We start from the raw sequence: 27,142 nt of genomic DNA on the forward strand, positions 1-27,142 counted from the left end.
GTCCGTTTCCTGCTTTCAGTTGATGTGTGCGCAGAACAGAGAAGAGAAACTTCCTTGACTGTCGGGCTCAGTGTCCTGACGGCGCAGAGAGGACGCCTTTTTCAAACACTGTACACATGAATTTGAGATAAACTGGGACATTAACAGAGCACCATGAGCCGTGGATCTAAAACTAAAGCAGTGAGCGTCGGCAGCTCTCTGCTGAGCCTGCAGGAGAATGAGAAGCTGGAGGAGCTGCTGGGCAGAAGGTGTGCTGTAAGTTCAGATCTGGTCGGGGAGGGGATTGCCCACCATGGGGGTGATAACCTGCTCTATTTCTCTTGTGTCTTTTCTCTTGGCAGTTTGTTGTAAAAGTGACATGAGAAGTAATCAAAGAAAATACAGGTTAATGTGGTTGCTACGTATACATTTTTTTCTCTCCTTTCCTACTTTCATCTTTACCTTATTGCTTGTCATGCTGCTCTGTGTGCCTTGAATTGCCCCCTGGGGACAAATAAAGTTTTTTGAATTGAATTGAATTGAATTGAATGTAAATCGTCCAGCCTCAAGACTTCTCTCTCTTGACTTTGGTGATTAAACATCACATCCTGAACTTGAACAAGCACGGTTGATTGTTGAAACCGGAGGCGAGGACTATTACGTTAACTTTCCCACCAAACAATATTTTAATTTGAGTCTTTTTCTGAGCTGCTTTTTTTTTGCTTTCTTATTTATATTCAGGATAATCTGACATTTTCTTCAAAGAAACCCATTGTGCATTCATGCGAATGCAGCTTAAAATGACTCGCTGACATTAGGTCATCACAAAAAGGAGGTAGCTGTAACAGGAAATGGTGGCTGAACTATTTCCTCTTCTGGTGTCAGAATTAGACTGTATCTTTGAGTTTAGTCTTACAGTAGAGCAGAAGTTGCTTTGTTCCGTACTTTCTTTAAGACACCGAGCTAAACCCTCACTGTGTCAACAACAAACCACCATCAGCTGCACACTTTGATGACTTATACATCCCTGCCAGCAAACTGAGAGCAATAAAGTGCTTAAATGTGTTATCTGAAAGCAGATAAGGAAGTGAATCACCACAAAACTGTTAATTTACAAATGAACTGCAATAAAATGCTCCCGAGTGTCCTATCAGCTCTCAGTGTGTGTTTTGTCTCTGTGTGTTCAGTCCATGGCCACCGCAGTAGCTCAGCTGTTCATGGCTCTGCCTCACAGTCCCTCCATGTGGAGCCTGCAGCACACCGGGGTGGTTTGTCTCATCAAAGACAACCCTCAGCGCTCCTACTTCATACGGATGTATGATTTGAAGGTAACCAATTCTGCAATTTTACCAAGAGTCGAATTACAAGGATGCATCAGAATATGAAAGCCCTCTTTAGACTGATGATGTAAAGTTAGGGGGAGACCGGGTGTGGTTGTAACACTTTTTGTCTCAGCACCAATAACCAGAGTTGGTACCAAAACCAGCTGCCAAAATGACACCGATTCCTGCACAGCCTGTATCTACCGGAGCCAATAATAACACAGATTTTGGAGTCTCGTTCAATGCCAGACTGTTAGCAAGAAAGAGAGAGCAAGACTTTAAGGCCAGACTTTAGCACAGACTTTGGCTCCAAATGACGTCACAAGCTCAAGATGGCAGCAGCTTTATCCCCGATATCACAACCTCACTGAAGCATAGAGGGGGTCAGCGGGGGCGCGTCATCCATCTTTATACACAGTCTAAGCCTACAACCCATCTGTGCGTCCCTGTGTTCGTAACAAGCAGCGTACACTTACTATCTGAATAATGCGCTTTTTTAATAGCAGGAAAATACTGTGCCATTCGGTCTTCAGGTCAGGTGTGTTGGTAATGGCGCAGTCCCTTCTTGTTCCCTTAAAAACAGCAATGTGCCAACAATGTGCCTGAGCACACTTGGTTTTATGACCTACGCAGCCATGGATGCACAGAGTGACGCAAGTACTTAGACAACAAGGACATTGGCCATTAAATTGACATCTGTGACGTCTGAAATTAGCGATGACAGTTGTACTGCGCTATGTGACGCTTTGCAACAGGTGCAAGATAGGGCACAATATTTGTATTTGCCCTGGACGGTGGTGTTGATACCTTTGAAACTTTGGGAGAACCTACCTCTTGAATATATGCACTATATATTCAATATTCATAAATCTGTATGCATACAGTATCCCAGCTAGCAGGGAACGTTCCCACAATATTGGCTGTTACCTACTAGTTGCAATAATGTTCTAAAGAAAACATTTCAATCTAACGTTCAAAAAATGTCTTTCAAATTTAAAATAATGTTGTTTTAAGGTTAAATGCTGACTGAGATTGTAACATTTTGAGGATGTTTTGGTGATGTTGAGAGGTGACAGATCGGAGAATTTTAAAAACGTTCACAATGTTTTCAAAGCAACATTCAGATAATGTTATTGAGGACTGAGATTACAGAACATTTAATGTAATGTAATGTGATATACTGACAAAAAAAATTAATTTCTTGATGTTGAAAGACTGTTACTCTAACATACCACTGAAAACATTACTAAAACATTGCATTGGTTGCAATGTACCATACTCAGAACATTTTTAGAACCAAAACATGTCTGCTGGGTATGCAGCATTGGGGGTTGGTTGTAGCACTTTTCTAAAAAATGTGTGCTACAACCAAAAAATGAGCATAGATTAAATAATTCACATTTTACCCCAAAAAACACTCTCTAATCAAATACAGGTTACATAATTCAAACGTCAGCAGCATCAGAACATAGACTTGGTCCGAAAAATTACATCCAGATCTGTAAAGTAATATTTTGGCTTTAAAATTTGCACACTTGTTCACACAGCTGTGATATTTCACATACAAGGGCATGAAGGAATAAGTCATTTCATATAACTGATCACATTACTCTCAGCTCATCCTTTCTTGGTGAAAAGTAGTGCTGTTACAACCATCCCCGGTCTCCCCTACTTCACTTTGGCACATTATTCACATCTTAGGTGACTTATTATTGTTCTTGTTGAGACTTAAATATTACCATAATTTTCTCCACAGGCGGGGCGGCAGGTTTGGGACCAGGAGCTCTACAACCAAATTGTTTACTCGTCGCCACTGCCGTACTTTCATACCTTTGCTGCGGATGTAAGCACACCCTCGTTTGACTCTTCCTCCAGCTTCAGTAACTTTGGCGTTATGATGTGGTGCACTGCAGTCATTTCCGCTAAAACTGTCAGCAGGAAGTCAACTGTTTCTGAAACACTTTAAATGTGATATATTGTTCATTTCTTGTTCGCACGACGCAGGACTGTCAGGTCGGCCTGAACTTCGCCGAGCAACAGGAAGCAGAAGTTTTCCAAAATGCTGTCGAGGAGAAAATCAGCCAGAGACAAAACCGTGCAGGTCAGTGACGTCATAGCCAGCGCGTGGACGTGTACGTGTGTATTTCTACCGTTAAATTAATGCACTTAATTTAGAGCCGTATTTATATGCATTTTGGCTAATATTTTGTTTACAGTATGTTCCTGAAAAAATTTAAATCAATTTTAAAAAAAACTTTTTTTTTTTTGGATTATTTATTTATTTACAAAATTAGAAATATTTTACAAGCGAGTCCTGATCAAGAAGCCTCCTCCAAAGGCACCCATTAAATTAAATTAAAGTCATGCAATAAATTCATAACTATAACGTTATGTCCCTGGGCTAATGTTTTGTTTATGGTCCCAATTTTTTTTAAAAACATTTTTATTTTATTTTATTTTTTACAAAATCTGAAATATTTTACAGGCAAGTCCTGATCCAGAAGCCTCGTGCAAAGACATCAATTCAATTAAATTAATACTTAAATTCAAGACTATACTTGTATTGGGCTAATATTTTGTTTACAATATGGTCCCGAAAAAATTACTTAAATTAATTTAATTTATTTTTCATAAAATCTTAATTATTTTACAAGTCCTTATCATAAGCCTTGTGCAAATACATCATTTAAATGAAATTAATGCAATAAATTCATATCTATATTTGCATGCTACTGGACTGATGTTTTGTTTACAATATGGTCCTAAGAAAAAATAGAATCAGCTTAAATTAGGTTTATTTTCATTTCATTTCATTTTATCATATAAATGTAATAATTTATTTTTACATCATCTGAAACATTTTACAAATGATTACTTATTGAGAAGCCTTTTGGAGAGACTGCTATTAAAATATATAGGCGTTATACATGATGAACTCTCAGGGTATTTTTTTAAGACTATAGAGAATGCTAATGGTTGAGTTAATGATAAATAGTTTCTTAAATCCTCCTGGTATTTTAGCTGAATATAAATAGTTTTATGGTGTCTCAAAATGGTTTCTCCTACTTCCTTCTCATTGACAGATAAGAAACAGCGCCCCCTGCCGCCCAGTGGTAAGATTGCAATGCACTTCATAGCTGCATAATTGCATTTTCACATGCATCAAACTATGAATAAAAATCTTTTTTTCCCTGTCTCCTGTCCTGCAGATAGAGGTTCCCTGCCTCGTCCACCTGAAAAAGGTGCATAACATGTCACTACTGCAACTTTTACTACCACCCACCAGTGATGCATGAAATTAAATAATAACCCTACCTGCACTCTGTTATCTCCTGCAAAAGCGTCATCTGGCAGCCCTGGTTCTTTCCACATGGCCACAGTGGACATCCAAAACCCAGATATCCACACTTCACGGTACCGCTCGATGCCTTCACCTGCTGTTTCCTCAGCTCTGATGGGCAAAGGAAAGAAGGATAAGAAGAAAGGAAAAAAGGGGCCCAAACTTTCCAAAGCAGACATAGGTGCACCCAGTGGATTTAAGTGAGTGTTTGAGGAGATGGATGTGTTTCCAGGATGTCGTGCAGTGACGTTTGGTTAATTTCCAGAGAGGATGTGATGTTACACCATTTGTAAAACTGCGTCATCTTTTGTTTCCTTCCTGTCAGGCATGTTAGTCATGTCGGCTGGGATCCAAACAACCTTGACCCTGATCTGTGGAAGCTGCTCTCTCAAGCTGGGATCAGTGAAGATGAAATGAGGGATGAAAAGACCTCCCAGCTCATCTATAATGTCATCGAGCAGTCTGGAGGCATGGAGGCGGTCAAAAGGGAGGTGAACAGAGGTTAGACTCGTTTTTTAATAATCTCACTACGTTCTCCTGATTTTTTACAGATTGGGTTGAACTGTTGTGCATATCTTGTTTTGTTGCGTTAAAGCTGGTGGACCTCCAGCAGACAGAGGCAGACAAGGACCTCTGCCTCCTGTGCCGGGCTCCCACGCTCCAACCCCTCCTCCTTCCCGAGGCCGATCTGGCCCCCTGCCTCCTCTCCCAGGCCAGTCACCTCGAGGGACGCCGCCCCCTCATCCGCCTCACCCTCGTGGAGGCTTGCCACCGCCACCTCCTGCAACAAGCAGAGGCGGCCCTCCACCTCCACCGCCACCAGCTCACTCTCCATCCTCTCACTTCTCCTCATCGCCATCATCAAAGCCCTCTCACAACTTGCCTCCTCCCCTGCCGCCTTCTAGCCAACAGCGCTCCATGGGGTTCCCACCTCCACCTGTACCATCTACACCCAGCAGAGGAGGTGGTGGGGGAGGAGGACCCCCCCCACCTCCTCCTCCGCCACCTCCTCCACCTTCCCTACCTGCTATGTCTTCAAATTTCCCACCTCCTCCTCCTCCTCTTTCTGGAGGTCCACCACCACCACCTGCTCCTGTATCTGGAGGCGGAGACAGTAGAGGAGCTCTGCTGGATCAGATCCGACTGGGGAAGAAACTCAGAAATGTAAAGCAAACTTATTTCTCTCAAAAAACATATTGATTGACATCCTGCAGTGCGTCATAATTAAATGTTTGTTTTGTAGCAGCATGGTCAAAATCTTTGCTCCTGTTCTGCTGCACGTTACAGGTGACAGACAGTCCTGATGCAGCTCCACCACCATCACCAGAGACGGGTGAAGGCATCGTTGGTGCTCTCATGATGGTCATGCAGAAGAGGAGTAAAGTTATCCATTCCTCTGGTAAATACAAGCACATTTAAGAGTTTTTTCACTGCTGGAAAAATGGCCTTTTATTAAAAAAATAGGGTGTCTATGCAGCAGAGAGAAGAAAATACTTTTGAAATTGGATTATTTTGCTCAAGAGGTAGAAAACCTACAACTACCAGAATGCACTGCGCCGCACCAGTCCAATAAATGCTCCTGCCGGTGGGGGATGTAATGTGGACTTACAAACCTTGAACCTTGAAACCTGGATCAACTTTTGAAATCTGAGCAAACTGGTTTGATTTCTTTGGTGGAAAACATGGAGAAAAAGGCAATGACCAACTTGGCCAGAAATGTCCCACAAATTGCAAATTATTAGTAAAATGTAACCTGAAAAAAAGACCTGATAATTAGTTTTGATTAGTTGTGGGAAGTTATAAGAATTTAAAAAAAAAACAAAAAAAACCTTAAATTTATAATTATGTTACAGTTAAACAGGTACTTTTCTCATAATTTTTTAAAAACTAATTTCTTGCAAATTTTTGGGTCATGTCTTGTTAAGTTTCTCATTGCCGTCTCACCATGTTTCTAAAAGAAATCAAATCAATTTAGTGATAAACAGTAAATGTGTTTCTGAAAACATTTGAGGTGAAAACTATGCAGCTTAGTTTTTCTGTTTGATGTCTGTTTTTTCAGCCTTTGTTTTCACTGTGCAGGAAGCAGTATGGCACCAACTTCCTCTTTGCATACTCTCACTAATACAGTTAAACACGGCACTGAAATGTATTTCTAAGAACATTTTAGGTAAGAAATAGGGATTGGTCATAGAGAGATAGAGATAGAGAGAAGTTTACCACAGTTCATCTACACGTGCTACACATTGATAAAATGCGGGATGAAAATCGGTAAAGTATCTCTTTAATTACACAGTATACAGTTGAAGATTAACCTAAAGGGCTCATGTCTTTATATTTCTCTTGTCTTTCAGATGAAAGTGAAGATGACGGTGGAGATGAAGACGATGACGACGATGAATGGGACGACTGATGTTGAAGTTCTTGTTTGTGTGAATTTTAAATCTCGATTTAACTGTGATTTCGGTCACAAACCTCTGAATTACTATACTGGTACATGTTGGATTTCAGGTTCAACAATTGATAATAAAACTGGAATATGACTTGAGGTGATTAACCCTTTGAAACCTGGAGCGACATCACTTTTCTTATGCTGCTTTCAGACACTTTTCGGAAGTATTTAAAACTTCGAACCCTGTGCAAATTGATGCGATTTCTTTCAAAAACTTGGTAAAAAGCTATGGAAAACTGTCTAAAGAAAAAAAGCTGAGGAAAAACTATATTTACTATTACTAGAATTACATATTAAATATTATAAGGAATTATCATAAGGTTTTTAAAGTTTCTTTTGTTGTTTTGGTTTGGGTTTTTTTGCTGTGTTTTGTTGTTGTTTTACAAATTTTCAGGTCACTTTCTGGTACGTTTGACCAATTTCTTGCTAATTTGGGGATTATTTCTTCATTTCTCATTGTCTTCTTCCCATGTTTTTGAACCAATTTGCTCATGTTTCAAAGGGTTAAATAAGAAATAATTCAATATAAATGACTTGAAAGTAAAAGAAAACAAGTTAAAGAGAATTCTGAAATGTTTATATATTTGTTCGAACATTTCCAGTGTAGGATTCATCAGCATGACAGCATAGCACTGTGTCACTCACAATGACGGTGAATGGTGGCTCTGACTGGAAAAAAAAAAAAAAAATCTTGCTCCTTGTACTAAAAAGAGCCACTTTAAAAATCTGTAAATACAGCATATGACAGGACACCAACAAACAATGCTAAATCCGAGCCAGTTCCATTCCCATTTTTATAATAACATACTGTACATTAAAAAAAAAATTAAGTTCCCGTTTAATTTTCTCCTACATCTGTGCAAAGATCCCCAAAACCCCTCTCGAATACCACCACCGACAAAGTGCATAACTGGAAGAACACTGTATGCTATGCATATCTTCAACACTCACATACTGAAGGTCACTAGAGCACAGGACAGTAACAGAGTCATTATATGACAACATCCAATGGAATTAGCTTAACAGAATACATTACACCGTACAAACATCAGTACACTCCAAGTAAAATGTACAACTTGCAACAAACAACAACAGATATGCATGCAACATTATGCATATATCATCATATTATCTTCATACAATACAAGAGTAATCCAATGACCATATATATTATATTCACAATCAATATATTACATTTCTGTTTCAAGATACTTGGCAGTACTCTACCTGTGGTTTTGCATGTTGAAGCCTGTTAGCCACATGCTGTGTATACTTTACATCACAGTTTACTGCTTCCTATGGAGCCCCTCAAGTGCCAAAAGGTGATATTTTTTATGTTGCGAGCACAAGTTAATTATCTTGTGGGAACAAGTTAATTATCTTAATGATCTTGTTCCCACAAGATAATTAACTTATGTGCACAAAATAAAAAGCAATTAAGGGGCTCCGTAATTTTCCAAAACAACAACAAGCAAAAAAGCGAGAACTATACGATCCATCACAATGAGGAGTCTTGTTTGGAAAACTCATCTTTGTTGGTGCATTCAAGAACAATTAAATATTTCGAAATCAGCTGCCAAAAATCTTGCCTTTACAAGCTATATTAGTGGAAAAACAAACCTAGGAAACACATGATGAGCAAACAGTCTTTGTGAAAAAGATTGCTTTCTCTTTTTAGTTATTTTTACACTAAAACTGTTGATCTTTCGCAGGGATTCTCAAGTCAAAGATGCTCAGGTTTCTCACAAGCACCTGAACACACCAAGGACAAAAGGTTTCAATTAATCCCTATGAAAGGTGATGAATCTTCAGCAAATATCACGTCTGTAAGTCGATTTAAATGTCAGATTAAAGGAGCAGTTTGTTGGATTTAGTGCCATCTTGGGGATGAAATTGCAAGTTGCAACCAACTGAAACCCCGTCTGTTCAACCTGGCCTTTCCAAACTTGTATAGCCCCTTTCACACACGCACTGCAAACCTAAAAATTATGAGGACATTACCCAGAGACGCTGTATGTGAGAACGCAAACATCCAAATCAGTTTGACTGACTTTATCCTGCAAGCCCCCTCGTACAAAATACATGCAAGTCGAGCAAGTGTTTCTTTCATGCGGCTCGTATAAAACCAGAAGAAAGCAAACATCCGAGGGTGAAGATGAAGCATCATGAAGACAGCAACGAAAATATTTAACTGAAGCGACAACGAGATCCTGGAACTTCTGTCAGTAAGGGCCGAAGCCAAAGTTGTTAAAAAAATTCAAGAAACAGCAAGAGACTCCATTGTTTGTGACCAAATTACGAGCTGGCTACATGACCGCGGTGTAAGCTGCATCATGTCCTGCCTCCTGCGTGCTCTACCCGGGTGTGCAGGAAGGCAAACCAAACAACACATTTCCGAACTGATGGACAATGCCCTGTTGTGTGCTACGTGTGTAAAAGAAAAACTTCCCCCGGACCTGATTCTCGAGACATTGTCTGGAGTTCGCCTGAGAAAATGGATTACGAGGCCTTCAAGTAACGTAAAAACCCGAAAGGGTCTAACCTCTTTAGAGCCAATGTTTCGTTTGTCCGTTCTAGGCTACTTTAAAAACATGGCGGTGCAACATGCCGATCTCCGTAGACAAGGACCAGCTCCTCATGTAGATATAAACAGCTCATTCTAAGGAAACAAAAACAGAGCCGTTGTTAGTCTCAGGTGGTTATTCACTAAAGAAAACATGGCTATGAATTTATATATCTATTTTTTCTAAGAGATCCCCTTTAAAGACAAGCCAATGGTCCTTTAAAACAGGTGATGTACAATATACACAATTGTATTTTTTAGGCTGACACTCGCAAAACCACAAATAAAGTACTTTAACGACAGCATGGCAGCATCACCTGACCCATGAATGGAGGTGACACACAAACATGCATGTCAAAAATAAAAGTCCACCAAAAAAGTCCACACAGACCAGTGTTGGACAGCGTCGGTCCCGTCTTCTAGCCGAGCCCTTGGTCCTGGCTCTCTGTGTGTCTGCGGCTGGTGCGCTTGCGCTGCTGCTGCTGTTTGGGGCTGAGTTGTTCCCAGTAGGACTGACAGTACTGGTTGATCAGTCTAATCTCAGGCGGGAAGGGTGTGGACACGAGGGACGACTGCGGGTAATGTCCCGAGTGGCGAGTTTTTGGCTCTTCATCCTCGTCCTGTGCAGTGAGAGCTAGAACGATGTCTCGGTCCAGGATGCGCAGCGCCACACGGGCCACTGTGTGTTTAAAGTTGTTTTCGGTGGCGAGGCAGTGGTAGAGCCCCGCGTCTGATTGGTTGAGGGACTTCAGGAGGATACCATGGTTGGTCTTCAGAATACCTCCCACACGATTGAGCTGCAGAAACAGAAATGACCCAGTATAAACGAGTATAAAAGAGGGAACGTGTTTGAATTTTCGTAGAGATTACAAATGAGCACGTGTACTTAAAGCTGCAGTTGATAACTTTTATGATTTTTTTTCCATTTTTGCTGAAACTGTCACTGTATCTACATAGTACTAAATGAGACAGATAATCTGTGACGTCACGTCCTTACAGGGACGCCCAACTGGAGGGCAAAACAACGCCTTCTGCTGCTGCCCGCCGGGACGTTTTAGCCAGGTTTGTGGTTAGCTTTGCTAAAACGTCATAAAGTTGCTTTTAAAATCGGTGGCACAAACTGATGAAGAGACGAGCCTGGGTAGTGCGTAAACAGAATCCCGTCTGAGAATTAAAAAAGAGGATTGTGGATTTGTGCTATTACATGCTTCTGTCCCCGGGGAGAGTCCAGAATGGCAACCATCAAAGCGCACACGTCTTTGCAGAGAACATTTTGTCAAAGGCAAGCTGAAGTGACAATGAAGAGTTTCTGGTCTTTCGCCTCCCAAATGGCAGCATTACTGACCCATCCAGGTTGAAAATAAATAAAACTGTCTGTACGCTTTCATCCTGTTAACACCACTGAAGTGGAGCTCTGGCAGGAAGCTGTTTTTAGTGATAGAAACGTTGCAGCAGGTGCTGTAACTGGATTCCAGCAAGTGCCCAAAATTTGCAGTTTGTTCACGTCTTTGTTTTTCTTTTTTGGAGGTGTGATTCAAATATTCATGGCATAAAAAAATGGAAATTTTGGAGTTTTCACTGTGAGCCACTGTATCTAATCAGATTTGAGAAACCTCTAACACAGCTGTCAGTCGTGTCAATTACTGCGTGTGAACTGTGATAATATACATCACATTTAACACTGATTAAATATGACTGCATTTTCCAACACAAACACTTTTTTTACGTGCCATCTGTCTTATGCGTGTCTTTTAGAATATGGTGACAGTTTCAGCACAGTTATTTTCATTAAAGTTACCAACAGTGGCTTTAAAATAGTTTTTTTTAATTTTTTTTTATTTTTTTTTATTTTATTTTTTTATTTGCCGTCTTGCTGAGAATCAGATGAGAACACTGATACGACTTTCATTTATGTCCTGTAGCTACAGCCAGCGAAACCAGTTAGCTTTGCTTAGCACAATGACTGGAATCAGGGGGACACCAGCTCCCGTTAAACTCACTTATAAGCCTGTATACAAAAGTGTAAAAACTATATATTGGGGTTTTACAGGAAGAGCCTGAGTGACTGACTAACTATACATAAGTTTTCCAATATGTCAAATTATTCCTTTAAAGACATATTCTGCAGGATTTTCCCCAAAACAATGTATATACTCATACAAAAGTAATCCTTCTCAATCATCACTTATGACCCAGTAGAAGCGAGTATTTATCTGCCTGTATATTCCCATTGTCATGGTGCTTTGTTGTGATTGGGATGTTCATGGGCGTGTAGCCAAAAAAAGATGAGGTGATACAAAAATTAAAATATAGCAAATATATGTGTTTTTCTTTTGGATGTGGAGGTTCTGCCACTTAGCTTATTAGCTTGCTAAAGTATCGGCTCCTTCATTACAGTAAATGTATTATTTCTACAAAAGTTGCTTGCAGCGTACGTCCCAGCAGTGTAGAGAGGAGGAGGCAAGTTTAAATGTTTTGCTTACAGCCAAGAAATCCTGCATAATCTACTTAAAACATATCCTAAAATGTGACTGTTCTTCCTCACCACTTTCCTCTTTCCTTCCCTCTGGAAAAGCCACTTGACGGTGGCCTGCGGAGAGCGAGGCTGACACTCCAGGAAAGTACTGCTGCCCTCCACCCCGAACTGCACTGTTTCTCTCAGACGTTTCTCCACTGCAGACACAGACAGAAGAAATGGTAAACTGCTCAAAACAAACTAACAAAAGTGTGTATGATCTTTAAACACGCAAATAAGTTGCCACACCTTTGGCATTGAAGCCTCTGCACTGCCTCAGCGGGTCACCATGTTTAACGTCCTGTCTCCTGCTCCTCCTGAGACACACACCAGAATTAAGAATCAGGTCGACACACACACATTTATATTCTCGAAGCAGTGCGCTGTGGAGAAATGAGACGCCCCTGACCTCTTGGTGGACGGGGTGAAGGCTGAACAGCTCTCTCCGTCCCACGCGCAGTAGGGGTCTCGAGCCAGACAGCAGTCAGAGCAGGCCCGGCCGTACACGCCGCAGCGGTGCAGCGACACCTGGGTCAGCCCCGCGTCTGAGGACACGTACAGCTGTTGCTATGGGGACACAAGTAAAATAAATTAAACTCAGTGTGGTTGTGTGGGTTTTTTTATTTGCACTGAAATGTGTTTCAAAACTTCATATTTGTGCTTACTCTTTTAGAGGATATCTTCATTGTTTTGACTGGAGCTCTGGACTGGAAATTCATGAACAGCAAAAAGAAAAATCATTGAGACTTTACATTTGAGATTAGAGATTTTTTTGTCATTTCAGGAATACATATTTAACCCTTTAGAACCTGAGAAAATTGGCTTGATTTCTTTCAAAGACATGCAAAGAAGGCAATACGCAACAAAAGAAGAAATTACCCCAAAATTATCAAGAAACTATTGAAAAGTTAAAGAAAATTAACTGAAAATAATTTTTAAAATGACAAAAAAGAATGTAAAAAAAAAAAAAAAGATGGAAATGGCCTGGCAGAGTTGCTTAAAAATTATAATAATTCTGCAACATAATTTTAGATATGTAATTTTAATCATTAGAAATATAGTTTTTCCCTTGCTACCCCCCCCCCCCGACATTTTTCCCTAGCTTTTGAAAAATCATTCACTAAATCTCCTAATTTATTGCAATATGTGGATCCTTTCTTTCCAAAGTTGCTAATTGTTTTTTTTTTTTAAGACATCGCACCAATTTGCTCAAAGCTTTAAATACCAGTGGAAAAAGGTCTGAAAGCAGCACAAGAAAAGTGATGTCGCTCCAGATTTCAAAGGGTTAAACATACCCGGAAAACCTCCACTTCCTCTAATGTCAGTTCTTCCATGCTCGTTGGGTCCTTGGGCAACACTATAACTTTTTGGACAGTGCCTCGATCTGGAAGTGAGAGCCGTAATATTTAATGTTTTCTTTTCCAAACTAATCCTTCACACACAAAATGCCATCAGCCCTGCAGCTGTCTCACCTGTCCCCAGGAAGAGCACCTCGTATCGTCCATCCACGGCGTCCACTTGGTCCACCACCAGGGCAGTGAAACGGTAGTCCACGCCGGTCCTAACCACCAGGGGGCGACGGTGGATTGGATAAACTGGGTGGATCATGAGGGGATGTGAACGGATGAAATTCACAGCCTCATCTGAGAAGTTCTTGGAGGAGCGTATACCGGGAGTGAAGGTTCCTCCTGGACACTGGAGGGGAAGAAAAAATACTTTCTTCATTTAAAGAATTCACTTGAGAGGGGTCAATTTGAACAAACTGTTCCCAAATATACACAAATACAGAAATCATTAATAATTATACAAATGCAGCATGAATGTAATGAGATCATTTACATAACTAGCACAGACATCGCTCATTTCTTTGATTTTTAAAATTAAAAATAAATAAATAAAAATGAGACAATAGAAAAATGTAAACCAACAAGCAAATAATAAAAAGCAACAGCAAAACAAACAAAAAAACACAACCTACTCAACCTTTAAACCTAATCCTAAAACAAAGGATCCTACATTTAGCTGATAGCAGAAATCATCAAATGACATTACAGTGTTGGTTTCTCCAAATACTGAATAAAAGGTTACCAGACGGAAAATCTTTTCTTTAAGTCAACTTTGTTTTAGATGCGTGTTGTTTACATGATTGGAGATAACATGACTGAGACGTACCGTCCCGGGCCGTGGGTAGGGAATCTTGCCAGTGTACTCTGTCCATTGGTAGTTATGGCCATGTTTGTGGGCGAACGGTCCATTGAAGACATTGCGGATATCAGCCATAGAGTACACGCAGACTGCTGAGCCCTTGAACACAGAGCTTGAACAGAAACAGACAATTAAGATAAGAGGGAGAAGACAGCCCGCACCCTGTCCCTGAAATTAAAGCACGAATTGCCCACAAAAATGTGCAGGGAAGAAAAAAATTCTGTGAAGTTGGTTGAGGTGTGAATGTGCAACGTATCCTCTAGGTCAGAGGTGGCAAGGTGGTATCAAGGTATTACAGTACATCAGGGTATTTAGAAATCCCGACAGTATGATTTTTAGTACCGTCCAAAATACAGAAGCTCCTTTTTCTCATATGCTGAGGATGTGTTTGTTATATTACAGGGGTCTTCAGTGTTTTTCAGGGCACGGACTCCTCAACTGAGAGAGGGATAGAGTAGGGACCCCTTTTTACATATATGTATATATACAGTATTTAAGATGAATTTAAACTGGGCCTACTTTAATGTAACCTAAAATACCATGTATAAACATACCTTTAAACGGCACATACAATTCTCAGCTATTAAAATAATACTTGACAGACCTGACATATATTCATACATCATAGATTTGTGGGTAATAGCTGGTTAGTCAGCCTTTTTTTTAATGAATATATCAATCTTTATCTTTGCTTTATAACATGTTGGATTAATGTTAACATGTATTAACCTACATGTTTGAAAAAACAGTAAGAAAAAATATTTTATTTTTTATTTATCTGACAATAATTTCTCCCCTCCCCCCAACTCTGAGGACCCCCTCTTGAAGACCTGTGATATACTGGATATGTACTGCACATAAAGCGCCACCAGAGGTCAGTTTCTCCTGGTGGAAAAGGCTGCTGAGCTCAGAAGCATGACGCAACTGCAAGTGGTGACGAAAACGTTACAGACTGTAATGACCGGCCGGCAGCGGCACAGACTGTGTGGAAAACAGCATATTTTTACATCTAACTCTGTGAATTAAGGGTTTTATTTCTACAAAACCAGAGTTGGTGATTTTTGGAAAAGTAGACTAACTAACTAGACCAGTGCATCCGATTTCCTAAACTCTTCAACTGTTTTTAAGCTTCTACTAAAAACCCATCTTTATAGGAAAGCCTTTCTAAAGTCACTGATGCATTGACATGTTTTGTTTTGGGTTTTTTGTTGTCTTGACTTTCTCACTGTGCTATGCTCTATATTGTAACTTGGGGTAGGGTTAGGGAAAGTCCTGTGTTGGTTTGACCTCCCTAACCTGCCTCATTACGTGAACTTTTGCTCTTCATCCCAATTACTTCTTTACTCTGTCTTTACTCATATCAGCGAATATGGCTGTAACAAATTACTGGCTCATGATTACGTGAGCTGTATACAAATTTTGTTGCATTCGTTTTTGCAGGTACATGTGCAAACAGTGCATGAGAACAGCCTTGAATTGATCAAACAAGCCTCCATAACCAACTCACCCCGCTGTAGTGAAGAGAGCGTACACCGTAGGGTTTCGCTCATCCTGAGTGGGCTGAATAAACACATCCCCTGGAAGGAGATACAAAAATCAATAAAACCACATTAAAAGCAGCTGCAATTAAAGTGCAATCCGTTTAAACGCAGCACTTATTTCATTGTGGCCTCACGTAGTTCATCAAAACGCGTCTCCACTCCATCGTCTCCGATCACTGAGCAGATAAGGCGAGCCTTCAGGAACGTCGTCCAGCGGTTCACCAGGGACTTCTGGCCTCCTTCATCATTCTAGACAGGAAGGGAATTAGGTCACAGCTCAATAAGTACAGTGCGTTTTATATCAGAAGGTATATTCTTTCACCATGTATACGATGCGATTTGGCTCACCAGACACACTCTTCCCACCCTGGCCAAAACGCTTGGGCTCGCCCCGCTGCTCGAGTCTAGACTCTTCTCGCGGAAAAAGAAGTAGAGCTTGTCGTCGTTTCTTTCTGCACTGTCAGGGATCTGCTGGATCTGAACAAACACCGGCTCTGGGGGATAAAAACAGATAAGCCGAGAGAGGGATTGAGGCAAGTGGTTGTCAAATAAAATGAGGGGAACCATAACCTGTAATCAGCGACATTTACCTCCTCACACCCACACTTACTCACCGTTGAGCCACCTGGAGTCATACTGCTCTGTCCTGATTGCTGTTCTCCCACCCATGGTCCTAAACAGAGCAGCATCTGTACTCATGAAGTCAATATGGACCCCTGCGTACAGGTTACCATCTGCAGAGGTGAAGAGAGAAGAGCAAGGTGAGACTTTTTGATTCAGCAGTGCAATGAATTTTGATAAGATGTTGTATTTTTTCTCTATAAATGAAGCTTATCTTACTGATCAGAACTGCAATGCTCTCCTGTTTGGGATCGTACGAACATTTTCCCTTCCCTGAATCCACATACCCAGGGACCAGCCTAAACAGGTAGTCCTGCAGAGGCAGATTAGACAGTATGCATAAAAATAGGCCGCTAAAACGTCACATGGGAGCACGGGGGAAAAACACAAACAAATCAGTGTCCCAGTTTGTACTCCTGAAATATTTAGCAGGACAACGCTTTCCAGGCCTACAGCTGAGGGAGTTTTGCTGTATATCCCACTCAGGGGGGAAACTGTAATCGTCTTTGCGCTCACCTCTGCCCTCCAGCCTCTGTTGATGAATGTGCAGATCGGTTGGTACGCCCCTGTTCCACAGGTGTAGAGGTGGGTGCGGTTCCACGGTTCAATCAGGCGCACAAAGTTGGCACATTCACCCTGGACAAAGAGGAGTAAGACAAATGGAATTCAAACATTGTACCATCCTAAAATTTCTTTGGAAAGACAGGATGTAAATACAAGATCTCACCTGTTTTCCTTTTCCTGTCATCTGACATTCGCCCTTCCTTTTCGCAGACGCCGGCCAGTGGATCTGTGTTTTCAAAAACAACAAGAATCATTGCATTTGGACTTAATGCCACATACCAAACAGTAGACTGGTTTTAGTCGCCGTTCGTACTCACTATTAAAGGCTCCTTGTTGACGTTGTGCATGTCCAGAGCCACCAGGTACTCCCGGCTGCCCAGGTACAGGCGGCCCTGATCCTGGTCCATCAGGAGGATGCGGTAGTCGCTGGTGTTGAAGGAGAAACTGAAGGGTCGAGCCGCCCTGGTGTCCATCAGCTCTGTGGGAAAAGTGTTGCAGATTTATTAAAGGGATCGTTCACCCCAAAGTCAAAAATATACAGTATATTTTGCCTGTGACCTCTATTAGTGTTGATTGTTTTGGTGTGAGTTGCAGGTGTTGGGAATATTGTCCGTAGTGATGTCTAACCATCTCTCGAATATAAAAGGAACTAGATGGCACTCTGCTTGTGGAGCTCAAAGCCACGTTTAAAGCTACCTTATGTAGAAATTGGCATTTTGTGTGATTTGGCGCCCCCCATAGTTTCTAAATGCAACACCAATGTTGCAAAAACAAATCCCATGTCTGGAACAATTTGTCAGATGTAATGTAGGTGCGACGTACAAGCGAAACTCATTAAGTCACAACAATGTTATGTGTTAAAAACTTGTATCTTGAAGTAAAACATGTATGTAAAGCTGTGGCTGTACCCTCTCACTAAAGTTACATGGTGCAAAAGCAAGAGATAGGGAGGCAAAGTGACGAAAGAGCCACCATCCACCCTATTATAAGACACTGTACCATCAAATAAATAAAAAGGTTGTATAATGTTGCTTTAAATAAAAGTGACAGACAAAATTGAGCACTTTATAATCTACAAGAAACATCTGTCTTTTTCCAAACATCATGCGTGACCTTGTTGTGAGAAGTTCAACGTAGGAACTATTTTCTTTGTACCAAACTACACCTGTTAATTGTATAACTGCGCAGAAGGAAGCCTGCTTCTTCTCATGAACAGCAAGCACATGTTTGTGCCGAAAAGAGATGTAAACATGAATGGTATCCTCCTGACTGAGCTGTAACGTTAGTTAGCTTAGTGGTGATAGTTAAGGTAGCAGTAGATGCACGTTTCCCTCTGCAGTTATACAGCTGGCAGTGTAGTTTTCAAATTTATTCTTTTGTCACTTTGAAGACAAAAAACAGAGTGCCATCTAGTTCCATTATACTGGAGAGAAAGCAGACATCTCTATGGCCAATATCTTCAACACTCGGCAACTCACACTAAAACAGTCAGATTGATAAATAGCACGACAGGTAAAAGGAAAAATATGTATTTTTGGGTGAACTGTCCCTTTAAAAACACATCTTCACCATTTAGGAAGCCAGCAGCGGCAGGGGGAACAAAGGTTACCTCTCAAAATCTAGTCCCATTATCCCCTTTATGCCTTTAACATGTTTCATTAGTGACTTGGATGAACTTACAGCCCCTTTAACAACACCCTTCTCACTACTTTTCTGGAAAATGTGTGTCACTGATTAAATATAACTCAACTTGGAGCATTTTGAGAAACATATTCGCTTTTAAGATCTCAATATTTTATGTGTCCTGACCGGCTGATTGAGTTTAAGGCGCCACATGCCCAGTGGAGTTAGGCGAAAAAGCAGGTCCCTTAGGAAACACGGTCAGTGGAACTCGCAGCTAATTCTTGAGATCAGGATTGTGTTCAGCAGAGCGTAACCTGTTAAGACACGCTGCAGCGGAAAATGTTGCTCCTTTTCTTTTTTCTTTTTTGTTCTCCTGAAAGCTTTGATTGAACAATTTTCATCTGCTGCGAGACAAATGCGCGACCTCCAAGCGTGATTTCTTTCCATTCTTCCATCCAACAATTCATTTCGAACACATAAAAAGCAACACATCTGTCATGTGCAAGACATTGGCCAACATATGTGCACGCTGGGCCACAGCGGAGGTATGTTAAAGACAGCAGGCTTACGCATTGACAAATGTTCCCACAGACCCTCAGAAGCCAGCTTACAGGGATTCAGGAGGAAGCACAATCTTTATTTACATCAAAGCGCCCTGCCATCTTCCTTTTTGAGGTCAATGTTAACAGGATGCAGTCAAGGTGTCGAACTAAAATAACCCACGCAATCGGATCTCCGTCTGGACGACACGAGATGGAGCCTCTGAGGTGGGGAAGAGGTCCGGTTCTGTTCCTGAGAGGTAAACACAGGATAACAAGCCTCTGGCCGGGCTCCACTGGGCCATAGTGGATTCACTGACCGGGCTAAATGTAGAAACACCACACCCCTATACATGTCTCCATTCTCCAAAAATAGCAAACAATGTACTGCCATCATCTGGTAAACATTCAGCAAACTCTTATCCCCTGACAACATTCTGACACTGGTGGGGAAACACTGGGAAGGACACACGATTCGAGTGTGGAGCTACTATGAGCTCTCACGTTACAACTTGACAACATTTTGTCGCTAATGACCACTGTCGTTTAGTGCCGGGCAAATCTCAAGTATGAGCAAACTGGTGACAGCGCCGCGAGGGCATGAGATTCTAAAACATGGCTTCAATTACACTGCATATTTTGCTCTCTAACAATGCTGACTAATTCTGTCAAACAAACCTCCCTTTGAAGAGGCACAACCTCCAGAGGAAACTGTACAACATCTCTATCCTCTGCAGGCCCTCCTGCACCCCAGAGTGCCACTCAGGCCGGCTCATTCGTTCACAAGAGTCACATGTCCTCCAGCCGCCCCGAAACCTCCTCCACAGGCGCCTCGGGGAACAAAGAGACTCGGTGTCACGAACAATGAACAATAAATCCTTGGAGTGGCAGAAAATAGTTGGGGAGTAAATCCAACTTTTTTCCCGTTTTGTTTGGTATTAGGGGGAGGGACGGCCAAGGTCTGTGAATGTGGCTGCTCTATCTTAACAATCTAACAATCAGCACCTCTCAGCTGCTCCCGACAACTACATGATTTTGTCATGAAGAGCTCGGTACAGATGTGAATTCCTGCATCTTGCACGGGGGAGGGAAGCTATCAAGTTCAAGACCAAACTTGTGGGATTGGTCAGACTTCTGCTTTGTGCACCCTGCTGCTGCAGCGAAAAAGAAAAAACCCACGCTGGTGTGTATAAGCTGTTTACTGCAAAGGGGATTAGTGTTAAAGGTCTTATAAAAATGCACTGCAATCTCTCTCTCAATCCTCAAATGGGACACGTATATGACAAACAGCACGTAAACAGCTGTTTTCAGTCACACAAAATCAGATTCAAAACAGCACCGCATGTCGACTCCAACTCCCAATTATCAATCCCAGATCTCATGATTAGCTCACCTCTAATCTGCGTCAGATGTCTCTTGTTGACATCGTACAAAAATCATAAATGTTTCTCACTGAATCACTGCAGTCTAACAAGATAAGACACCAAACACGCTGCCTGGACCTGATCTGGGGGCAGAACATTTTTGCCTCACAACCACATGAAAGCACTAAAGAATGCTATAAATCCGATTCGCACCTCTAATTCTTACTTACAGGTAGTTCAGGTGTGATGCGTGCGTGTTTGTGAGCGTGCAGGTGCATTTGAAGTGACAACATGATAGGGACGTGGAGATAACTGTAATCATGCCGCATTGTTTTGATCAAAGGTGTCATCCACGTGTTTGCAACATGAATCTCTGTCTTGAGAGTTAATGAAGATGAGGAGACAGCATGGGAAAATCCCTTGAAAAAAAGGTTTTCAAACCACCATCCACCCCCATTTTAAGCTTACACCTCGCGGCCAAAACATTACAGCTCTAAAGTATCATTTTGTGATCAAATTTCAGGTGTTTCCTTCTTGTGTCATCGTGTCAGACATCAAAAACAAAGCAGGAATGACAGGTCAGACTACACTGTGTGAAGGTTTTAGGGTGTGGGGAGAAACTTTTGTCGAAGGGCACCACCAGTAACCAACCTCACGTAATATCCACCTTTTGTTTTCAGTGTTGCAGTGTTTGACGTGTGGCAGGAAATACGTTCTCTACATATGTTTAAAGAGGAAACATTACCACCGGTGTGTGCATGAGTGTGTGTGAGCACTGAGTGACTTAGTGGGAGAAACCGTAAAGTAAAAAGCATAGATGGATTACTGAAGGGACCCAATGGGCACAGGCCCCCAAGGGCCCAACGTGTCAGGGGGCCTCCTGATCTTCACCAGCAAAATGTCACTCAAATAAACACGTATCGACCAGGAAGAGGCTCAGAATGACTACAAAGAGACACAAAAAGAACACAGAGCGATGCAAAGGAACTGCTAAAAACAGGTAAAACAAACACTGCAATACACAAAATGTAAAGAAAATAACAAATCAACCAAAAAAGACACAACATTTCCTCAAAGACAGAAAAATATTATTTCAAAGATCAAGAAAATTATCTCAAAGAGACAAAAAACAACTACACAAAATACAAAACAACTAGAAAAAGACCCAAAAAATGACCAAATAATACACAAAATTAGCCCAAAGATAAACACAATTACCTGAAAAACAAACAAAATTACTTTAAAGACAAGCAAAATTACCTCAAAAGAGACAAAAAACTTATAACCAGAAGATACAAATCACCTAAAAGACCAATAAAATCAATAACTCAAACAGACACAAAACAACAAAAAGGTGCAAAACAACAACAAAAAGGTACAAAACAACCACAAAAAGACACAAAACAACCAGAGAAGATGAAAAATTACCTCAAAGAACAACAAAATTACCTCAAGACACACAAGGCAACTACAAAAGTATACAAAGGTGCTACAAAATGACACAAAACTACATCAAAGACATATAATTACCTCCAACAACAACCAGGCAGAAAACAACCACAATAACAAAAAAGGACTACAAAACTACACAAAATTACCAAACAAGTTACACAATTACCTCAGAGACACAAAAGTACCTTTAAGCCAAACACTATTACCTCAAAGAGACACAAAGCAACCACAAAGAGACACACAATGACTAAAATGTGACACAAATGAACCAAAGAAACACAAAATGACCTCAGAGAAAAGCAATATTACCTCAAAGACATAAAAACAACCACAAAGAGATAGCAAAGGCTAAAGAACAACAAAAAACAACCTAAGAGACACAAAATTACCTCAAGACACACACAGCAACTACAAACAGGTATGAAGTGGCTACAAAGATACACAAAATGACCAAAAGACACAAAATGACCTTAAAGATATAAAATTACCCCAGAGACACAGAGCAACAATGAGGCACAGACAATCACCTAAAAAAACTCACAAAATGACAACAAAATGACACAAAACTAAAAAAGAAATACAATTACCTCAAATAAACACAAAATTACCTTCACGACAAACATTACCTCAAAGAGACACAAAATTACCTCATAGACACAAACCAACCACAAAGAATAGACTAAAAAGCAACAAAACAAACAACCTAAAAGACACATAACTACCTCAAAGACAAATATTACCTCAAAGAATCACAAAACAGCCCCAAAAAGGTACAAAACAACCACATATTGACTGAAAACGACTATAAAAAAACACAATTACCTCATAGACAAACACAATTACCTCATAGACAAACACAATTACCTCATAGACAAACAATCTACGAGACCCAAATGACTACAAAAAGGCACAAAACAACCAGACGGAGACACAAAATGACCACAAAGAGACAGAAAACAACAAAAAGGTGAATTTTGGCTACAAAGAGACGCAAAACCACCACTAAGTGTATCTTGCTCATTTGGAGAGGTGGTGGGGCCTTTTGCAAACCTTTGCCCAGGTTCCCATTGTCTCATAATCCACCCAGGAGTTAAAGAAACTATTAAGACAATCCCTGCTGTCAGAGGAGTTTTTAGTTAATCTGTAGGAGCTCACCTTTGAAGGAGAGGCGAACCCGCGGAGCAGACTGCTGCAGGCCCGAGCCTCTGTAAACACATAAGGCCAACAGGAGGAGTTGGGCTCCAGATGCTGTCATGGTAACAGTCATGCAGGTAGCCCGCAGAGATCTAAATCTGGACGAAAAAAGAAAAGAGGAATGAACTATTATTATAGAGTGCCCCATGAGAAATAGGAGACAGAAAAAGAAGGAAGGACAGACAAGACACTCTTTCTTTCTCTCTTTTTCTCTGATCTCTCTGATCAGAAGTTTGGCCTGCAGCCTTCCAAGGCGAGACGTATAGTTTGGCAGGAGAGAACAACGTCCAAATCTTCACACCTGCTCTGGAAAATATGACAGCCCCATTATTTATTTAAAGTGTAAATGTAGTGAGGTATGTGTTAAGACTGTATAATGGCACTTGCAGGCACAACCACATGGAAAAAGAGGGCGAGATAAATGTCTTCATCTTGTACATTTTCTTAAACATGTATTTTCTTTAACATGTATTTAATACACATTTTCCTAGAAAACTAGATAAAACAAGAGTCTGATGCCCATCAGTGATTCCCTCTGCCTCCATCTCAGCCTTTTCAACAAAGCACGTCCACGTCCTTCCTGGAGCTGACGAGCGAAACACATGACAGTTCAAAGAAACAGGTAGTCCGCGCTGAAACAATTTCTGACAGTTTAGGGGTGTTGAGACGTAGTCGAACTGTTAGACCTTAACTCAAGCATTCATTATGCATCTGCACTTTGCTGGAGAGGATCCCATATAAATTATGAATACTAAAAGCTGAGTCCACAACATCCATTAAATTGTCTCCCAGAAGGTGTGCTTTGCTCGGGCTATAAGCCATCCCGCGGGCTTTTCTTTCTCTCATGGCATCCATGTAGCCCAGGGCCCCCTGTGGCACACGCTACCAGCCTCGAAAAAAAGGGCTTTTAGGGAGAGAGCGAGATATTCGCGGTGGAAGATATTTCACATCAATGTTTCACAATGAGACATTAATTAAGTTGCGACACATTATGTGAAATTACGTCCCCATCTAAATGAAAAACAGAGTTATGAAAATGATTGGCATGCCGAACATTTAGAAATGAAAAACAGAAGCCACTGGGAACGCCTCGCAGGCTTCCTTGGCATAATCACACAGTTGCCATAAATCTGCTCACCAGGGAAGCTTGATCTCTATCTGTACTATCAAACACTGTATGTTCAGTGTTAATAATACATATGCAGCATGAGAGGGTGACACATTTTATGTCATGTCACAAGAGTTTTGCCACCTAAAGAAATTATCAGCCATCGCTGGATCACTTGGACTTCATAAGGAGCATAAACAATAACAAAAACTTATTTTCAAAATGTTAGCCAACAAATTATAATAAAATGATCATTTAGACATTTCAAAGTGAAAATGTTTATATTATTTTAAAGAAAAATGGTTAGACAACAGGGGAAAAAGGCTTGTTGAGTATCACAATACATTTCCAACCCTTAAAATTGAATCTTATATTATTTAAATAAAGACATGAAAAAAAATAAGGAGAAGTATTCCTTTTGAAATACCTTTAAAATATTTAAATTCAGCAATCAGGAGCGTCCAATGTGCCTGTGGGGCTCCATGTTCCATAAAACATTGCTACTAAAAATGATAGTAAACTAACCATTAGAAAATAAGCAAATTGACATTTTAAATTGTAAATTTGAATATTATTTTAAAAGAAAAATGGTTTGGTAACAGAGTAAATGGCTCATTGAGTATCAAAATACATGTCCAACCCTTCAAATTTAATCAAAATGAGGATATAGGAAGAATTTAATGGGAAGTATTGCCTTTAAATACCTTAAAAATATATAAAATCAGCAATCAGGAGCTAATAATGTGCCTGTGAGGCTCCATGTTCCATAAAACATTGCTACCAAAAATGTTAGTCAACTAATCATTATAATATAAGCAGATGGGCATTTTAAAGTGTACAATCGAATATAATTTTAAATAAAAATGGTTAGATAACAGGATAAAATGACTTGTTGAGTATCAAAATGCACGTCCAGCCCTTTTAATTTAATCTACTATTATTTAAATAAGGGAAGAAAAATAATTCAAGGTTAGGCAACTCGTTTAAAAACACCTTAAAATGTAAAAAAAAAAAAAAATCACTAATGAGGAGCTTCCAATGTGCCTGTGTGGCTCCATGTCCTGATTATACTTCGAGGTATGTGTATGAATGACGGCTGGTTTTCTGCGCAGGGTGGGAACGACAGTGCAGATTAAAGTTCAGCTGTAATAACATACAGTTTCTCTTTAAATAAAAATAATTACAGGATTTCAATAACCTCGTTCCCTTTCCGCGGAGGAGTGCGCACTTACCTGTGAACTCAACATCCAGAAATAGGAACCGAACAAATGTGAGCACTTCATTCGCTACAGAGTAACCCAACAGGAGTTAAAAGTTAAACCAGAGAAGTTAAACGTCCTACCTTCTTTCTCAAGCTTTCTGACTTTGTCGGTGGCCACTAGAGATCCAGAAAACTTGCGGGATGTTACCGCTGCATTCCCCGCGTTTTGTGCCTCGGAGTGCGGATTGGAAAATGTTCTCTCAGCAGCGCTGCGTAAAACAATCCGATAGGTTTGCAAATTCCCCCTTGAGAGAGAAAGAGAGAGAGAAAAAGCTGCCTGATCAGTCGCTGTTAACTGACGGTATTTCTTCCATGCAACGTGAAAAAAAGAAAAACCCACAGCTGATCCACTCTTTAAAAAAAAAAAAAAAAGTTTAAGCGTGGATGGCAGCGTCCATCACCGTCATGTGGACGCGACGTTGCTCCATTGATCCTTTAAAGTGTGAATCAAGTGACCAGGTGCAGGTGTTGGGAGAGTGTCTGCCCTGCTGTCCTCTCCCTTCTGTTCTGCCCCCACCCAGCCTTCCCTCTCCTGTTGGCCCACAGCAGCATTGGACCAAACCTCTTGGTACACCATATGGGTATGATTAACCCTCTCACTGCTGGTGCACACTCTACTGTAAACCGCTATCCATCTATGTCTAAATAGTTCTCTCCTGGCAAAGTTTATCTAAGCTGAATAATTCAGTTACATGGTGATGGGCGCGCAGCCACTGTTTTATATAAATGTTTTTCTCATGCACCAGGAGGGCCCCGCAGACTATTCTTATACATGATTCAGGGGGTGAAATCCACTATTAAAGAGGAGCCGCTGCTCGGACAATGTCACCATTACTCTTCAGCTCTACATGAGGGCCAGGTCAGCCGAAAAAAGATTCTTGGGATTCCTTTCCGGCTGGCTCTGGAGCTCATGACAACAGTGACAAAGCAAGCAGAAGGGGGGTGGGACTGGACGCAAAGGACATCCATCCTGTTAACGGAGCTGTGAGCTTTGAAATTAAAACAGCTTTCAGAGCGCCTCTCGTTGTTACTGGCTTTGTGGTGAGCTGTGACGCAGTATGGCGCACTGAAGGCACAAAGCAGAGGGTGAATGTATTCTGAGCTACGGCCCTGTAAGGCAGTAAAATAGAATAAACACATGAGGCAATGTGGTGTGTCAGTGTGTAAAAGGTCACAGAGGAGGGCAGGTCCTGGCAACTGTCAGAAAGCTTTAATTCTGACTATTTTTGATTTGTTTTTAACGTGCGGAGGCGGGAACACGTCATTGTTTGGCAAGTTACAAGTTAAGTGTCATGTCTTTGTGCTCAAGTCCAGAGTCAACACCAAGCGGCAACCTTCGGGGCTGAAGAATAAACAACATGAAAGTGCCAAAAACTGCAGTTCCTCTAATGGCCACTTGATGCTGGTTCCAAAAGTGAGTCAGTCCCACAGACTATAAAATAATGGAGGAAGCTAGTCCATAAAGCATTGGGACATCTCAGCAAATTTGTCCATTACTTTTA

The 27,142-nt window shown here is 40.9% G+C and overlaps 2 protein-coding genes across 2 annotated transcripts; one reads left to right on the forward strand and one right to left on the reverse strand.

The window, feature by feature from the left end:
- Window positions 1-17: 17 nt before the first annotated feature.
- On the forward strand, window positions 18-7,205 carry wasb (WASP actin nucleation promoting factor b). The gene is made up of 11 exons (XM_042491178.1): window positions 18-255; window positions 1,167-1,307; window positions 3,058-3,144; window positions 3,306-3,402; window positions 4,385-4,414; window positions 4,511-4,543; window positions 4,643-4,841; window positions 4,967-5,142; window positions 5,237-5,805; window positions 5,929-6,040; window positions 6,993-7,205. Exons 1-11 carry the CDS (start codon window positions 154-156, stop codon window positions 7,049-7,051), a joined length of 1,605 nt encoding a protein of 534 aa, XP_042347112.1. The 5' UTR covers window positions 18-153; the 3' UTR covers window positions 7,052-7,205.
- Window positions 7,206-8,491: 1,286 nt separating this feature from the next.
- On the reverse strand, window positions 8,492-26,243 carry LOC121946609 (semaphorin-3F-like). Its single transcript, XM_042491255.1, has 19 exons — window positions 25,981-26,243; window positions 25,722-25,885; window positions 23,233-23,369; window positions 17,417-17,577; window positions 17,263-17,325; window positions 17,052-17,171; window positions 16,755-16,848; window positions 16,529-16,648; window positions 16,263-16,408; window positions 16,049-16,163; window positions 15,881-15,950; window positions 14,341-14,485; window positions 13,641-13,863; window positions 13,464-13,552; window positions 12,834-12,875; window positions 12,578-12,735; window positions 12,418-12,485; window positions 12,199-12,326; window positions 8,492-10,450 (listed from the first exon to the last, which is right to left on the reverse strand). Exons 3-19 carry the CDS (start codon window positions 23,342-23,344, stop codon window positions 10,073-10,075), a joined length of 2,232 nt encoding a protein of 743 aa, XP_042347189.1. The 5' UTR covers window positions 23,345-23,369; window positions 25,722-25,885; window positions 25,981-26,243; the 3' UTR covers window positions 8,492-10,072.
- Between the last annotated feature and the right edge of the window lie 899 nt (window positions 26,244-27,142).

This window comes from Plectropomus leopardus, chromosome 8, assembly GCF_008729295.1.
Source record: "Plectropomus leopardus isolate mb chromosome 8, YSFRI_Pleo_2.0, whole genome shotgun sequence".
NCBI lineage: Eukaryota > Metazoa > Chordata > Actinopteri > Perciformes > Serranidae > Plectropomus > Plectropomus leopardus.

Bases quoted from the DNA above. Each gene is read 5' to 3' on its own strand.
- wasb (XM_042491178.1), top strand. From the start codon at position 154: ATGAGCCGTGGATCTAAAACTAAAGCAGTGAGCGTCGGCAGCTCTCTG. The intron at 4,415-4,510 runs GTAAGATTGCAA...CCTGTCCTGCAG, and splicing joins GCGCCCCCTGCCGCCCAGTG to ATAGAGGTTCCCTGCCTCGT. The intron at 5,143-5,236 runs GTTAGACTCGTT...GTTGCGTTAAAG, and splicing joins CAAAAGGGAGGTGAACAGAG to CTGGTGGACCTCCAGCAGAC.
- LOC121946609 (XM_042491255.1), bottom strand. From the start codon at position 23,344: ATGACTGTTACCATGACAGCATCTGGAGCCCAACTCCTCCTGTTGGCC. The intron at 17,578-23,232 runs GTGAGCTCCTAC...CTTTTCCCACAG, and splicing joins GGTTCGCCTCTCCTTCAAAG to AGCTGATGGACACCAGGGCG. The intron at 13,553-13,640 runs GTGAGACAGCTG...TCTCACTTCCAG, and splicing joins GGTGCTCTTCCTGGGGACAG to ATCGAGGCACTGTCCAAAAA.